The sequence below is a fragment of the Lolium rigidum genome, chromosome 2, assembly GCF_022539505.1.
Source record: "Lolium rigidum isolate FL_2022 chromosome 2, APGP_CSIRO_Lrig_0.1, whole genome shotgun sequence".
Lineage (NCBI taxonomy): Eukaryota > Viridiplantae > Streptophyta > Magnoliopsida > Poales > Poaceae > Lolium > Lolium rigidum.
Genome location: NC_061509.1, coordinates 275,138,959 through 275,153,569, shown reverse-complemented (window position 1 = coordinate 275,153,569; position 14,611 = coordinate 275,138,959). Strand labels below are relative to the sequence as shown.

General features: G+C 47.0%; 1 protein-coding gene across 1 annotated transcript; it reads right to left on the bottom strand.

Moving 5' to 3' along the window:
- Window positions 1-1,095: 1,095 nt before the first annotated feature.
- On the bottom strand, window positions 1,096-3,564 carry LOC124688841. Its single transcript, XM_047222465.1, has 4 exons — window positions 3,424-3,564; window positions 3,213-3,290; window positions 1,808-1,900; window positions 1,096-1,358 (listed from the first exon to the last, which is right to left on the bottom strand). Exons 1-4 carry the CDS (start codon window positions 3,424-3,426, stop codon window positions 1,251-1,253), a joined length of 282 nt encoding a protein of 93 aa, XP_047078421.1. The 5' UTR covers window positions 3,427-3,564; the 3' UTR covers window positions 1,096-1,250.
- Window positions 3,565-14,611: the final 11,047 nt, after the last annotated feature.

Genomic DNA, 14,611 nt, shown 5'->3' with positions numbered 1-14,611 from the left:
TGCAATCACAAATAGAAATATGGAGGTCGTTTGGAAGCCAGGCTTTCATTTCGTTTGTAGCATTTTAAAATGAATACATGTATTCATTTCATTTACATTGTAATTTCAGAAATATACACTTGTTTGGTTGCCACAGGAATTGCAAATGACAGCAGAATTCAATATTGAATGTGTAGAGGCTTCCATAGAGAATTGCAAATGACAGGTTTCAGCTTGGAATCATGTTTACCCATGGAGTCATTTTGCTAGAATTCCTAAATGAAATGACAGCACAATTCTGTGGCAACCAAACAGCCCACCTATGGAATTCCAAAATGAATTCCAGAATTCCAGACCCAAATGATGGATACCAAACGACCTCTGAGAGTTATCTTGTTTCGATTGGATTGCGCATGTCTGGGGTCCCACTAGAGGCTTTGATTCGCTTGCAAGATGGGGGTTCACTAGAGGTTCTGATTCACCTCTTGCACCCTACAAAGAAAGGAGTTAATGCAAACGCATAAGTGCTTCAGAGGCTAAGCCCAAAGACAATTGCGGGTAAAAAACAATAAGCAGGTCATGCACAAGTGATCCGCTAGATGTTTTACGTTTCAGAGACATTCATAAGGTTATGATCATGTAGCTTAAGAAGAGTAAAGGATGGCTGCCAACTGGGTCTAGCTGCTACATTATATTCCTACTTTTGTACAATGTATCCAGCAAATTAGCTAGGTGGTATCTGGCTATACTTTGTAAGTAAATTATGAAAGTGGCCATGCATTATCTCAAGACAAACAATAATATCAGGACTTCAGATTTTACATGAGCATAAGGGACGAAAAAGTAACATCAGCGTGAAGGCTAGATGCAGTCTTGTTCGCTGCAGGGTTGAAGTGATACTATGGACTTGGATCACTTCTGAACTTCAGTATTTCTCCTGTAACACATGACTCAGGTCATATGGATGACTGCCCAAGTTGCTGTCAGGTTGGGCATGCATGTGAGTTCTGGAAGAAGACATATTTGAATCACTCCAATTGGAACTTTGCACTTTGAGATTGACAGTAATACCCATCATTAGACAAATCAGAGCACGCAGAAAGAACGGACAAATAATTCACGCTGGAAAGAGAACCGTGGGAACACTCAGCAAACCATTGCCAGAAATATACATTCTTACAGCAATTATTTCTTAGTTATAATACGATCACACATACAAATAAGTGAGAGCTATCTTGTTTTGGCCAGATCAAAGTGAGTAACTACACATGTTAATCGTCCTTCTTCACTTCTGTGCCGGCAACCTGGGGTTCCACTAGAGGTTTTGATCCGCTTGCAAGATGGGGGTTCACTAGAGGTTCTGATTCGCCTGTTGCACCCTGCAAAGAAAAGGGTAATCTAAATGCATAAGCGCTTAAGAGGATAAAGCCCAAAGCCAATTGCCGATAGAAACTATCAATAAGCAGAGCATGCACAACTGGTCTGGTAGATGTTTTACGTTTCAGGGACATTTAAGGTTATGATCTAGATTAAGAAGAGTAAAGTTAGCCGCTACCTTATCTGTACGAAACTTCTCCGCGTAGGACACTTTTGTGTCCAACATGTGTACGACAAGTGATCGGGTGGTTTACTACGTTGTTGTCAGATGTTTCAATGGCTGGATGGTATTATCTATCAAGCAAACTAGCTAGGCATCAGGCTATACTTTGTAAGTGAACTCTGAGAGTGTGCTAATATTGTACATAATCTGGACAGAAACAATAATATCAGGAACTTCCGATAGCACGAGCCTAAGGGAAGAAAAATTAACATCGGCACAAAGGCTTACTGCAGTCTTGTTCGCTGCAGGGTTGAACGGGCAAGCAGCTGGGACTCTTTCAGGTTTCCTGTATTCCCATCCAAGCATGCGATAAACCTTGCTCTGCAATGGCATTTAAAACATAGATCAATGTTCAGAATACAAGTATAAAAACAGCCGCAAGCATACCCACTTAACAAGTACACTCATGTATGTGACGGTCGCATGAATTTTGAGTCGCCGAGTCAAGTCAAGTCGCCAAGGCTGAGACTCGTGACTTGCTGACTTGACTCAGCGACTAGGGCTTGTATAGTCGCCCCAAGTCGCCTGCAGTAAACGACCAAAAATACTCTCATTTGCAAAGCCCATTAAGGCCACATGAGCAAAATTGGCCCGGTCATCTATCCCAGCCAGGCTGACCAGGCCCAGCACGGCCCAGCTAACAACTCCCAGCCTCACCTCTCACTTAACCTAGCAATTACATGAATCCTCCAAGCGCCGCCAGCCGCACTCAGGCACGCAAGCTCGCTCGAGCCTCTCCCCTCTCCCCTCTTCTTCCTCTGCGACGCCGGCGAGGAGCAGCGGCGACCGGTGGCGGACGGCGGCGGCTCGAGCCTCTCCTCCTGAGCTCTGCCCTTTCTTTCCCATCCCATCCCCTTCTCTCTGAAATACCGACACAGGGAGAGATCCCCCACAAAAAATTTCTGGCTGACAAACAGGGACGACCGGCGACTATTCCCCGCCGTCGTATAGTCGCTGTATAGTCGCCGGCGAGCGAGGAAGTCGCGCGACTCGCTCGCTGAGTCAAGTCGCTAGTGCGGCTCGTCCATGGCAGAACGACTTGGCGATTACTCGGCGATTAGTCGGCGACTCAAAAATCATGGACGGTCGTACATCACTTGCCAGAAAAATTATCGCTAACCCCATATCGATGTATTTAAATCGGTGGGAATATCTATGTATTGCTACCGAAAGGAGTAGGATCTTTCCAGTTAAAGTGCCCTGCTATTCCTCCCGAAGGCTCAACAAGAGTGCAATCCATCATACCCCTCGACGAACACTACGCATCCCGCAAAGTCGCAATCACAGGCTATGTATGCCCTTGGGCGCAGCGTCCCATCCCATTTGAGTTGGTTTGCGATTCGTTGGTGCATTCTGCGGCACATGATTCAGGGGCATGGTCTAGCATGGGTTTCATTTTCTTCGTTCCACTACCATCCCATTCCTATCCACCACAGCCAAATCGTAAGGGGGATACAGTTTGATCAGCCAAATCCCCCCTACCAACGCATGATTTGTTTGTTTAAGGGTTCTACGAAAACTAACCCAACAAGTGCTGAACAAATCAATACTGCAGGTAGATACTAGCTAATTCAATTCGACACCAGACAGTAGGTAGACCACGCAAAACCTAGAGGAAGGAAGGGGCACGTACGAGGAGCAGGTCGAAGAGGTACGGGAGCGCGTTGACGAAGGGGATCAGGAACAGCGGGATCAGGCATCCAATGCAGACCTGGCCGATCACGCACCATCATCATCATCAGAAGAAGAACAAGAAATCAGTCAGATCACAGCAAAATTGGGATCGGAAGAACCGCGCGGGAAGCAAGATACGGATCGTGAGTCGCCGCGGCGGTAGAACTCACCATGGCTTCGTCGAGGCGGGGTCGAGGGAGTGGGATTGGAAGGTTTGGGGGAGGAATCAGTCGCCTGCTGCTCTGCTCGATTTTGACCGGATTGATTTGGGGAAGAAGAAGGATGAGGCGGGCGGACAGCGCGTGGGCATGGACTAGGCAGGCTGCTCAGGGCCGTGGGTAGAGCTGACAGTGACGGGAAAGTGGGTCTCTGGCCCAGCCCGTTCGGCGTGGACAAAGATAAAGGCCTTTCCTGTTTGAGAGGCCGCGCAACTCCGGCCACTATGGACTGGCCCACGTTGCTTTTTCCCATTTGTTTCCCCTTTTTGGGTTTATATTTTCTTTGCTTGTTTTTAATTTTATTTTTTCTAATATCCTTTTTCATTTTGGGGAAACAAATGAACATGTGTGTTACATTACATTTTATTATATGCATGCATTTTCATTTTTATTCTATTTAGATATTTATTTGTACTTTTATTATATTAATGAACATGCACTTTCCACACCATTAACACTTCTTTACAGAAATCATGGGAATAACTTCTTTATAATAGACGACTTCAAATATGTGAACATTTATTCTGGGCTACATGACCAATACATTTTTATTTGTTCACTTATGACAACAATACTTTATATTCCTTTGTATATCTGTTCTTTTATTGAACCTAAACAGTGTATTTAAATTATTAAGTCAAAAATGAGGTGGACAGTTGACAAGGAAAACTAGTTGAAAACCGTACAACACATGACACACCATGCTAGCCCCAAAGGCAGCCCCCCCCCCTCACAAGTCGACGAACAAGTCACCCTAGCGAACAAAGTCAACGACCAAGTCACCCTAGCGAACAAAGTCAACACCTAAACACCTCAAAGCAACACGGTGTAGGAAAACACCCAGAGTCACCGCTCCGACATCCACACCGGCCCTAGGCCGCGCCTCCACGTGAGTCGATGACAAAGTCACCCGAGCGACCAAAGCAGGCACTCAACATATCAACGCAAAGAGGGTGCAAAAATACCGGAGCCCCTGCTCCGACATCCACGACAGTCGCAGGACCACACACGACCTAGTCGATGGTGGAAAACGGACAAGCGTCGCCTAGACAAATAGAGGTGGAGAAGGACTCCACAGTGATGCCTCTAGCGAAGGGGGCGATGATAGAGAGTGTCACCATCGTCAACAATAACTAAGGTCGATGTAGTTTCACCCGGATTTTGCCAAACCTGAAGCCACCATCGCCAACAACAACCAAGGTCACTGCAGTTTCACCCGGAGTTTCCCAAACCCGAAACCTGTCATCCGTAGTTGAGGTTGCCTTCTAGCTCGCTGCTGCCAACCACGATCGCACTCCACTAGTCCCTCTGGCTAGCGAAATATCCAAAGCAAGACCCCAAGAGACAAATGGTGCATGAGCGCCGCCTCACCCAACATGTCGTGATTTATGGTGACCAAATTTTGGAACATGATTTTTTTTGGAAATCCAAGTAATAGTTTGCCATGATCAACCAGATCTAGAAACAGTCCTAGGACTCCATGCCAGTGTGTTGGCGTATGAAAAGGAACAGAGAAAAAAACCTCTGCTTAGGTTGGTCGCATGGAATTTTCCTCAATAGCGCAACTTAGCCCGCTAGAAGCAATATGAGTGCAAAACTTAATTTAGGCATATTTATGATGAGGCTTTGAGTGTATTGTATTTAAGCATACTAGTTCATCTTAATTCACTCTAATCTATACAACCATGGTTTGATTCAATATAAAGTGTACATAAAAAACCTCGATGTTGTGCTTCCATTCCCATGCTTGGTTAATAGTTTCATGAAGTGTTTAAAACACAGTTTTGTGTTTCCTTGGGAGCTTGCTTAGATGAATTTTATTAAATTTGTGGACATGGTCGACCATTTAAAATTTTCTTCAAGGAGTAGTTTCACCACACCTTTCACACAACATCTGTGTTCAGAGTTTTAATTTTTGACCTTCGTGGATGAATAGATCTAAAACTCTGCAGAGTGTACTAGCGAGTTGAAGATGTACTCATCTACCAATGTCAAAACGAAAAAATACGAACACGAAAGTTGTGTAAAACTACGAGATGAAAATTCAAATGGTCGGCGGTGTCGCACGAATTTGATAAAATTCGACCAAAAAGGTCCAAAAGAGAACACGAAATAGACTTAAAAACTCGACGAAACTCCAAATTAGTTGTGGAAATGGACTCGCAACGCTGAGCCACATTTTTTTCACGGAGAGCTCATCTCCAATCGAAGGTGCTTATACAGATAAAATTAACTAAATTATGCAAGGTTACATGTGAACTGTGCATGCATAGAGCCACGAAGGGTCCATTCTTGTGCTCGAATTGCATAAATTAAGTGTGCCTTGTGAGCCAACTTTTTAACAGCTTTAAAAACCGTGCGATCCACCAACGCAAAGCCTGTGACACACCAAAACTCAGCGAAGACGAGAAACTTATTTGCGAGCAACAAAACTCCCTCAGAAACATTCCTAGGTGTGCTGGGTATGAAAAGGAACAGAGAGAAGAACCTCTGCTTAATGAGACGATGAACGTCAACGATTCTGGATTTCATGGATTATCTGCGTGGGAACTCGGGTCCAGGCAGCCTATCGGATTTGGCGTGGAAACGAAGTAACAAGTCAGAGACTCGATCAGAGGAATGATCAGTGTCTGTCGGGCGAGGTCAGGCCGCCCGGGGCGCACCGTCTGATGATACGGCATGGCTGTCCAGCTCATTGGCTTTGCTTCTTCCCGATGCACTCACTGGTGAGTGGTGACTGACAGCGTTCTGCCACCGCATCTCCGCCACGAGCTAGCACACGCAACGCAATGGCGCACGCATGCTCGGCTATCCGCCACGGGCACCACGACGACGACGACGAGGAATATATTCGTTTGATGGCGCGCGCGGGAACAAACCCTGCGTTCGATCCGGTACAACACAAAACCTGCATTAGAACTGAGTTCAGGATCTTCGATCGATTTGAAATGTATCCGTTTTAGTTCGTTTAGAGTGAAGTTTTAGCTTCAATTATTAGGGCTGCCGCCTGGAGCACAAATAGAGAGTGACCCTTGTGTCATTTCGATTTTAGTTCGTTTAGAGTGAAGTTTTAGCTTCAATTATTAGGGCTGCCGCCTGGAGCACAAATAGAGAGTGACCCTTGTGTCATTTCGATTTTAGTTCGTTTAGAGTGAAGTTTTAGCTTCAATTATTAGGGCTGCCGCCTGGAGCACAAATAGAGAGTGACCCTTGTGTCATTTCGATTTTAGTTCGTTTAGAGTGAAGTTTTAGCTTCAATTATTAGGGCTGCCGCCTGGAGCACAAATAGAGAGTGACCCTTGTGTCATCTCGCTAACCCTAGCCATGGCGGGGAGGCCACTTGGGCGAAGCCTAGACGGAGACGGTGGCGTAACAGTTCTTCACGGTTGGCGGTGGCTCGGCCCTCGCGGTAATGTGCATCGTGGAGCTCAAACAATGGACTAGACATGGCGACTTGGTGGAGATGGGAGCGCGCTAAGTGAGGCCCTAAGGACGTCGGTGGATCTAGATCCGACTTTGCGATGGCCATCTTGTTTCTTGGCGGGTGGTGAGCCAGTGGGGGTTGCTGCGGGAGGGCGATTGCGGTGTCCGCATGACACTCGGGTGGGGCCAGCGGTGATACGCGGGCTAGGCGGCGGCGACCGCGGCTCCCGGTGGGTAGGCCTCGGGTTTTGTTTTCCAGGTCAAGCTGGTTTGGATGCTACATTTGGCATTATGAATAATATAAGGCTATGTGCATCACTAGATATAGAGGGTGGGGGCTTTGATCCCCTTTTCGGAAAAAAAATAATCATCAATTGTCATTGTTGCTTGAACTTTTGCTATTTACCGATGCCAACCCTCCCGATGTAATCAACTAGTCTAGTGGGCATGCCAACCGATCTTCGCATTTAGGGTAAGAAGAACCTAGCATATCACTACGGGACACCAAACCACGAAGGCTACATCGTTTCTTCCTCTAGGTCGGGCGTCGTCGATTCCTTTATAATCTCGTGGTTCACTGCACTCCACATCACCCTACCTCCCCCATCCCCCGAATAGCTGTAGGAAGATAGCACCGGAGAACCACACCCTTATCCTTTCATCACCCTCCCTCAAATCCGGCCAATTTCTGCCTCCATGGCTTGATCCGCGCACCCCCTGCTTAGCCTCAACGTCGGCCTCCGACCATCGCCTGCTCCTGCTCGCCTAGCACCTCACACCACCATAGTGAACCAACTCCTCGAACGAACAGGCCTCCCGACGTGTTTTTCAAACCCGCACCACGCGCCCCCTCCCTCTCGGCTCTCCTGCGGTTGCGAGTGACGGCGGATCCACCTCTCCCTCGGCTTCAGTGGCTACGAGCATGCCCGAGCTCCCCTCACGGGGAGACCTCTACCCTTTGCCCACTGATGAGCTCCGTCAGGCGGAGGACCTCTCCCTCGGATGCGAGGAGTGGAGGTGCTCCGGTGAGTCAAAGTCGGAAGATGCTGCAAGCGATGTCAATAGTGTGCTACCAACGGTGGTCAACAATGCCACAAATGATGGACCTCGATGCTACCAAGCATAGGCGGCGGTGCTGCCAGCCAAAACCAGGATGCTTCAAGCGAAGGGCGGCGAGGCTACTTCCAGTGGTCGTTGGTGCTGCTAGAGACGGAGGACCGTGTTGCAAGCATTGGGCAGTGGTGCTACTTGCCGGAGTCACGATGTTGCCGCCGGTTGCCAACGGTGTTGCCAGCCATGGACGGTGATGCTGTCAGCCAGAGTGGGTGATGCTGCCACCCATGAACGACGATGCTACTCGTCGGAGTCGGTTTTGCTAACGGTTATGGAATGTGGTGCTGCTCACCGGGGTCATTGATGCTACAATAGTATTTTTTTTTGCTACAGTTGATTTGTTGTGTTGCTACTTTAGTACAATTCTTTTGCTTCGAGGTCGCAGGCGAGGTCTCCGGATTTTAGTTGACGATGCTATAATAGTATAAATCTTTTTGCTGCAAATGTTCTGCGGTTTTGCTACTTTAGTATAATTTTTTGGCTACAAGGTCTTCAGCTCCGATGAGGTCGATTTAGCTACAATACCATTTTTGTTTGCTACAAGGTCTCCAGCGACGTCCGTGTGTCTTTTCCTTTTGTATGTTAGTTGAACTTTTTTTATTTTTGCTTCCGTGAAGTAAAAATGGTTTTTCTTGATTTGGTGAAGCAAAAGTACGATTTGAGGCAGAACTAGACATAAAAGCCGATCTAATGGTTCAAAGTGGTTTGATCTAACGGCTAGGACCCATGTGGGAAATTTTGATCTAACGGTTTTCTAGTAGCCTTTTATAGGTGAGGGGATGAAGTAAAAGTTGAGTAGATATGAATGTAAAATCTCAAGTTCAAACTCACCTGCACTTTGAAGCTCAGAAAAGAAAAAAAATACTCCCTCCGTCCCAAAATGTAAGGCGTCTAAGGATCGGTCAAAAATCAAACCTTATAAACTTTAACTAAATATTTAGGAAAAAATATTTACATCTACAATATCGAATTGACAGATTAAGAAAAATTACTTTATGGTGAATCTATTAATGCTGATTTAGTACTGTAAATATTCATATTTTTGTGTATAAACTTGGTTAAACTTTAAAAACGTCGACTTTTGACTAATCTTTAGACGGCTTACATTTTGGAACTGTGGAAGTAACATTTATGTCTTTCTACAGTTTGCAGTATTCATTTGTTAGTGCCTCCTTTTATGCTCATGAATGTGTATGGCATTCTAGCTTACAGTCTGCATGTTTATCAAAAGCTTCTGCTACACGGAGCTTTGACAGTAAAAGGTGACTTCCACCTGATCATTTCCCATCACAAAGCTCTTGAAAGCTTGGATTGATGTGCCAAAATAAGCAAGAATAAAAGGGGGAATGGTTTTCTTCTATAGGTCCCATATGTATATTCTCCTTGGGATTGGGTTCCTTAACCTCTCCACCAACCCCATGCCGCCCTCCTCCTCATCTCGGTGCTATAAAGAAGCAACCTCCCCTTCTTCTCCCACAGCCGCTCCTTCTCCCCTGAATCCCCCATGGGCCATGAATGATGTCCATGGCACTTTCCTTGCTTGCACTATTCGGCTCGGTGGCGGCCGATCGTCGGAATTGCATGGCCCTCCCTGTGATCTTCCACAGCTTTCTTGAACTGCATGCATGGATCTGGTCGCTCCGGCTTGCATGAGAGGGCAGTTCAATAAAGCTGTGGGAAATCTCAGAGAGAGGCCAGTTAGTCGGTATACAAGTGCATTCAGTGAATTGATCTGCGTCACATGAAGGTAAGCACCAGGAAGAGATGTGTTTATGCAGGCGTACATGTCTAGATGCGTGTGAGAGGACCCTTGGAAAGATCGGAATTCTGCCATCGTCTCTTGTCATGCTTACTGATTCTCGATGAATGAGTAGTTAAAGTCTCATTTTTTTTAGCTTTTCTTGCCAGGTTTGTTAATTCACAATTGTTACTATGTGTCTTGTAATGTTTACACCAAATTAAATTTGGAATGTTTGCCTATATGGGTCTCTGTTTGTCGAACAAAAAAAAAAGCTCTCGCTTGCTGCCATGCTTCAGAATGCATTCTCGGTTGGTAAATTAAGTTTTCAACTGACTAGCTATCTCTGCTCTCTGAAAAATGTTTGCAAATATTCTTCACCTCCACAGTTCCACGCTACAGAATGCACCCCATGGTATTTAAGACATCCTCAGATGAAACTAAGAATTTCAGTGCTTACTTATGCCCCATGAATTGCTATGGTTTCTGAACTTTAGGTTCCGTTTTCTTGGCAGGTTTGTTTATTAGTTGCCAATTGTTACATTGCATAGTTTATGTCTACAAAAAATACCAAATCTCCAAAACTCCTTCATTAATTGAATGAGGCAAAGTTTTTACCTTCTTTTCAAAAAAAAAAAAACCAAATCTTACACGATTACTAGCAATGAGGTTTCAGTTTTTGTGTCCCAGCCCACCCATTGGAAAACTGGCATATGGATCTCTCTTTCCTGAGAAAATGAAGACAGCATTCTTTCGCCTGTCTTTCACGCCCATGATTCGGGTGCGCGCTTGATTGGGAAGTTCGGTCGTCAAATGATTGTATTTATTGTGTAAAAACCCTAAACCCTAATGTTTTTAGTGAGTTAAGATAATAATGTTGTTTATACATGGTACAAAATGGAGCAACCTGATTTGACCTGTTGCTGTGCGCACGACCAGCAGATCTTTTGGCCGTGAAAAAAGGGTTGGAAGGAAAAGACTGTGCCCTGCAAAAGGAGAAGAGCATGTACACGCACTGACAATACATGAAACCTCAAATCACATTCACACCCAGCCCAGTACTTGTTCCCCTTTGCTGCCTGTCTGTCATTGTCACAGATACCCCGACAATTATACTCCTCTGACGCCTCTGTCCCAGATTGCCCAAGCTGCCACACCAGCCAGCTGATGCTGCATGAGTGATGATGCGGCCATTATACATGGAGACATGTCATATGAATTGCATGCTCTCATCTTATTACTACACTTTGCTCATTTAGGGGTTCTTTGTTTCGTAGGATAGGAAATGATAGAAATAGTAAAACATAGGATTAGTATGTCATATTTAGTTGAATTCGAATTCTATAGAAAGATTACCCGTAAAAAAATCTACAGAAAGATGAGTTTTCGGATTTGCACTACGATTTTTTTTGGATTGTTTCCTATAAGATATATTTCTATGAATAACTAGTGTAGGCAAAAAAATCATAGAATCTAAATCCTATATAGCTTCTACACAATTCCTATGAATCAAAGATCTTAGTGTATTCTCAAAGGATTCGACCTAAATCAAACAAAAAAAAAATGTCTGATTTCATCCATTTGGAAGGTGAGCTCGACAACCGTTTGGATCAGCGCACCCAAAAACCACCCCCTCCCCCCACCCACCCACACACAAACATTTTTTTTGGCCTTATCGTCTTCCCGTGGAAGACGCTCTCATTGCAGCTATGACGCTTCGCATCCCAACAGACGCGTAGCCTTCAATACGCATGAAATGTTCGCGAGCGGCATTCCTGGAACCCAACTATAAAAGGTCGTGACGTGCGACCCTTTCACCCAACAGACAAACCCGTTCTCCCCCTTCTCCGCCGCACTCCTGCCTACGAACCATGCCTCGCCGCCTGCAAACCACATGGTCCAAGCTGACCCATGCCACGCGCAAGCACTACCCGTCGTCCGATGAGGAGCTGGAGGACGCGGCAATGAAGACGTGGCTGGGGGCAGGAGTTCAACCATCTGCGGATGAGCGGCCAGCGGGCATCCTTGTTGGCCTCCTTCGAATATGTCGCGTGTGTCTGCTCCCTCGAGGAGGTGAACGCGACATGCGAGGACGAGCTGAAGGAGCTCTCCCATCAGCAGGTTGCAGTGGCGAGCGGCCGTAGGCTGATGGTTGCCACTCGAGATGCCATTGGGGACTAGCTTGCCAAGCCGCCTTCCCATGATGGAGGCTACATGCGAGGCGCGCGAAGCGGAAGTGACGACGAGGAACGACGCATGGCGCCATCCATGCGCTCCCAAGTAGCGATGCCAGCGGCGACGAGGGCTGCAACGGTGAGGCAGGCCAACAGGGCTGGTCCATCCCGCGTCGTCGACTGGAACGACGACGAGGCCTAGAGTAGAGTAGAGAACAACCTAGGCAAGATCCATTGTAATTCAGTTTAATTTTAATGAAAAAACAGAAATGCTATGTTATTTATATGACTGACTAGTGGGCCCGAGACGAACGGAGAGGACATTTGGGTTGTCCACATCGCGTCCACGTCCACTAGACCTAAGAGCATCTCTATTCACGTACCCCAAAGCGCCCCCAAAGCTTTTTGGGGTGCGTCGGCTATTTTACCTCCCCAGTCATGCGCCTCAAAGGGCCTTTTCGCCCAACACGGCCCAATACGGTGCCCGGCGCCCCGAGGTCGTCCCCGCTCCACGGGGATGCTTCTGGCGCACCGGACAGAGCGAAAACCGAGGCGGGTACCCACCTGGAGGCGACCACATCCAGGGCGGTTGCTTCTCGCCTTTATTTCTCGCCGCGTTTCCCACCCCTCCGCCACCGCTCGATTTGTCGGCCGTCTCGACGAACAATTTCTCCTGCTTTGGACTCCGTCGTGACGACTGACGCCCTTTTCGGCGCCGCCGCTTCGCCAACGCGTCCCAGAACGCGCCGGCAAACCCGCCCCTCCTCCAGGCACAGAAGGTGTTTGGCGGTTTGTCTTGTAGGTGCGACACGTTATTGTTCATTGCCTCCTCTACCGCGGATGAAATTGAACCATTTGTTTTGCTTCAGTCATGGATAGCGAGGACGAGATGATCATGGAAATGATGGAGGAAGAGGAAGCCTTCGATGACGACCTTCGGGGGAATTTGTCGATCATCGCGTCCCTCCAAAACATACTTGGCACCGACGCGGAGAGGAAGAAGAGGCCGCGCCGTAGATGTTCAAAGCCGGGAAGAAAGATTTCGAAGCCCCGATAGAGGATGGATGGGCATACCATGCTGCACAACGACTTATTCGCAGAAAAGGCAACACATGCCGGTAATTTTCAGCGCCGGTATAGATGAGCAAGGGTTTGGTCATGTATGTCCTCCATAGTGTTCGAGAGTTCGAACCCTACTTCAAACTGAAGCACGACGATATTGGCACAACCGGGTTCTCGTTGATTGAGAAGTGCACCGCCGCCATGAGGATGGTTGCACACGGAGTACCTGTCGATACACAGGACGACTACATTCGCATTAGTGAGTCTACTACCATTGAGTGCATGTATAAGTTTTGTCGATCTGTGGTGGGAAAATTTGACAAATAGTACTTGAGAGGGCCAACTGAAAAAGAGACTGCAAGGATCATGACCCAAAATGCAGCGAGAGGATTCCCTGTGATACTTGGAAGCATCGATTGTATCCATTGGTCATGAAAGAACTGCTCGTTTGTTTGGTGCCTTGATTTAGCCCAACTTGTTTGGTTTGTTGTTGATTTGTTGTATTTTAATTTAGAAATAATTTCAGCAAACATATTTATTTGTGCGCTATGTTTGACAAATTGTTTGTGTTTTCAAATACCCTAACCGAAAATGAAAACAAATTTTAGGGCCTTGTTTGAAGGGTGCGATTGAAGAGAGACACGTCCAAACGTAGCACCAAGCAACAGCATTCCCTAAACACTGATTCAACGCGATTTAGAGACCGTTTTGAGGAACGCGACTGAGATTGAAGATGCTCTAAACTCATGTAGATTTGGGGTTCAAGTGGAATTGATTCCGCATGGATAGAGAAATAGACAAACCAAATTATGGTGTGTCTTCGCGCTGTTTGGGACGCCTTTTACAGCAGCGTCGAGCTAGCCTGGGTAGAAGTACATGTACTGGCTAGTTAGGTCAAGGTGTGATGGATGGATCCATGGGACTAAACAGTTGTGCACTGCTCACGTTTGCCATTGTTGTCGCTGCTGCTACCTACTAGCAGGTGGTACCTTTGCGTCTGCGTTGAGTGTGGTGCTGGGCAAGCATGCACTCACACATGTGTGTGTTTTTTCTTAGAGCATTTCTATCCTGGTGACGCATTTCGGACGCCCAAATGGACACGTGTCGGCCTAAATGTCAAAATTGACCGTGTGTCCGTTTACATCGGGGGAGGCTCCAGCGGCACGACGCATATTTTTTTCCCATTTATAAAAGTTATAATTTACATTAATAAAAAACATAAAAAAGAATTTTAAAAGGCCATAAAGGCGTCCTAAAAACTAGCTATAGAGGCCACTGCTCGTCGTCGGTGACTAGGTCGATGAACTCCGGCGTGGGCCATGAAAGCTGGTACGTCGGCAGTGGAGGAGGAAGGGAAGGTTGCGGCAACTGCGGCCAGGCCGTCACCTGCGCAGGAGGCTGTGGTGAAGGTGGCCACGGATCCCAGGCCGGAGCAGCAGTCGGCGCGCAGTCGTTGGAACGCGTCGACATGGCCGGAGGAGTCGTCAGCCTCCCCTGCGCAAGCGCCAACTCGCGGATGTAGATTGCGAGCCCGTCCCACATAGCGAGCTCGTTGATCTCGTCGAGCTCGCTATTAGCCAGTGCCATGGCAATGGCCTCCTCCTCGCTAATGTCCAGCAGCGGGGTCTCC

What these genes read in the sequence shown, in the direction of transcription:
- LOC124688841 (XM_047222465.1), bottom strand. An exon ending in ACCTCTTCGACCTGCTCCTC is followed by an intron (nt 1,901 to 3,212) that starts GTACGTGCCCCT and finishes ATGCCATTGCAG; the next exon opens with AGCAAGGTTTATCGCATGCT. An exon ending in CTGCAGCGAACAAGACTGCA is followed by an intron (nt 1,359 to 1,807) that starts GTAAGCCTTTGT and finishes TTTTCTTTGCAG; the next exon opens with GGTGCAACAGGCGAATCAGA.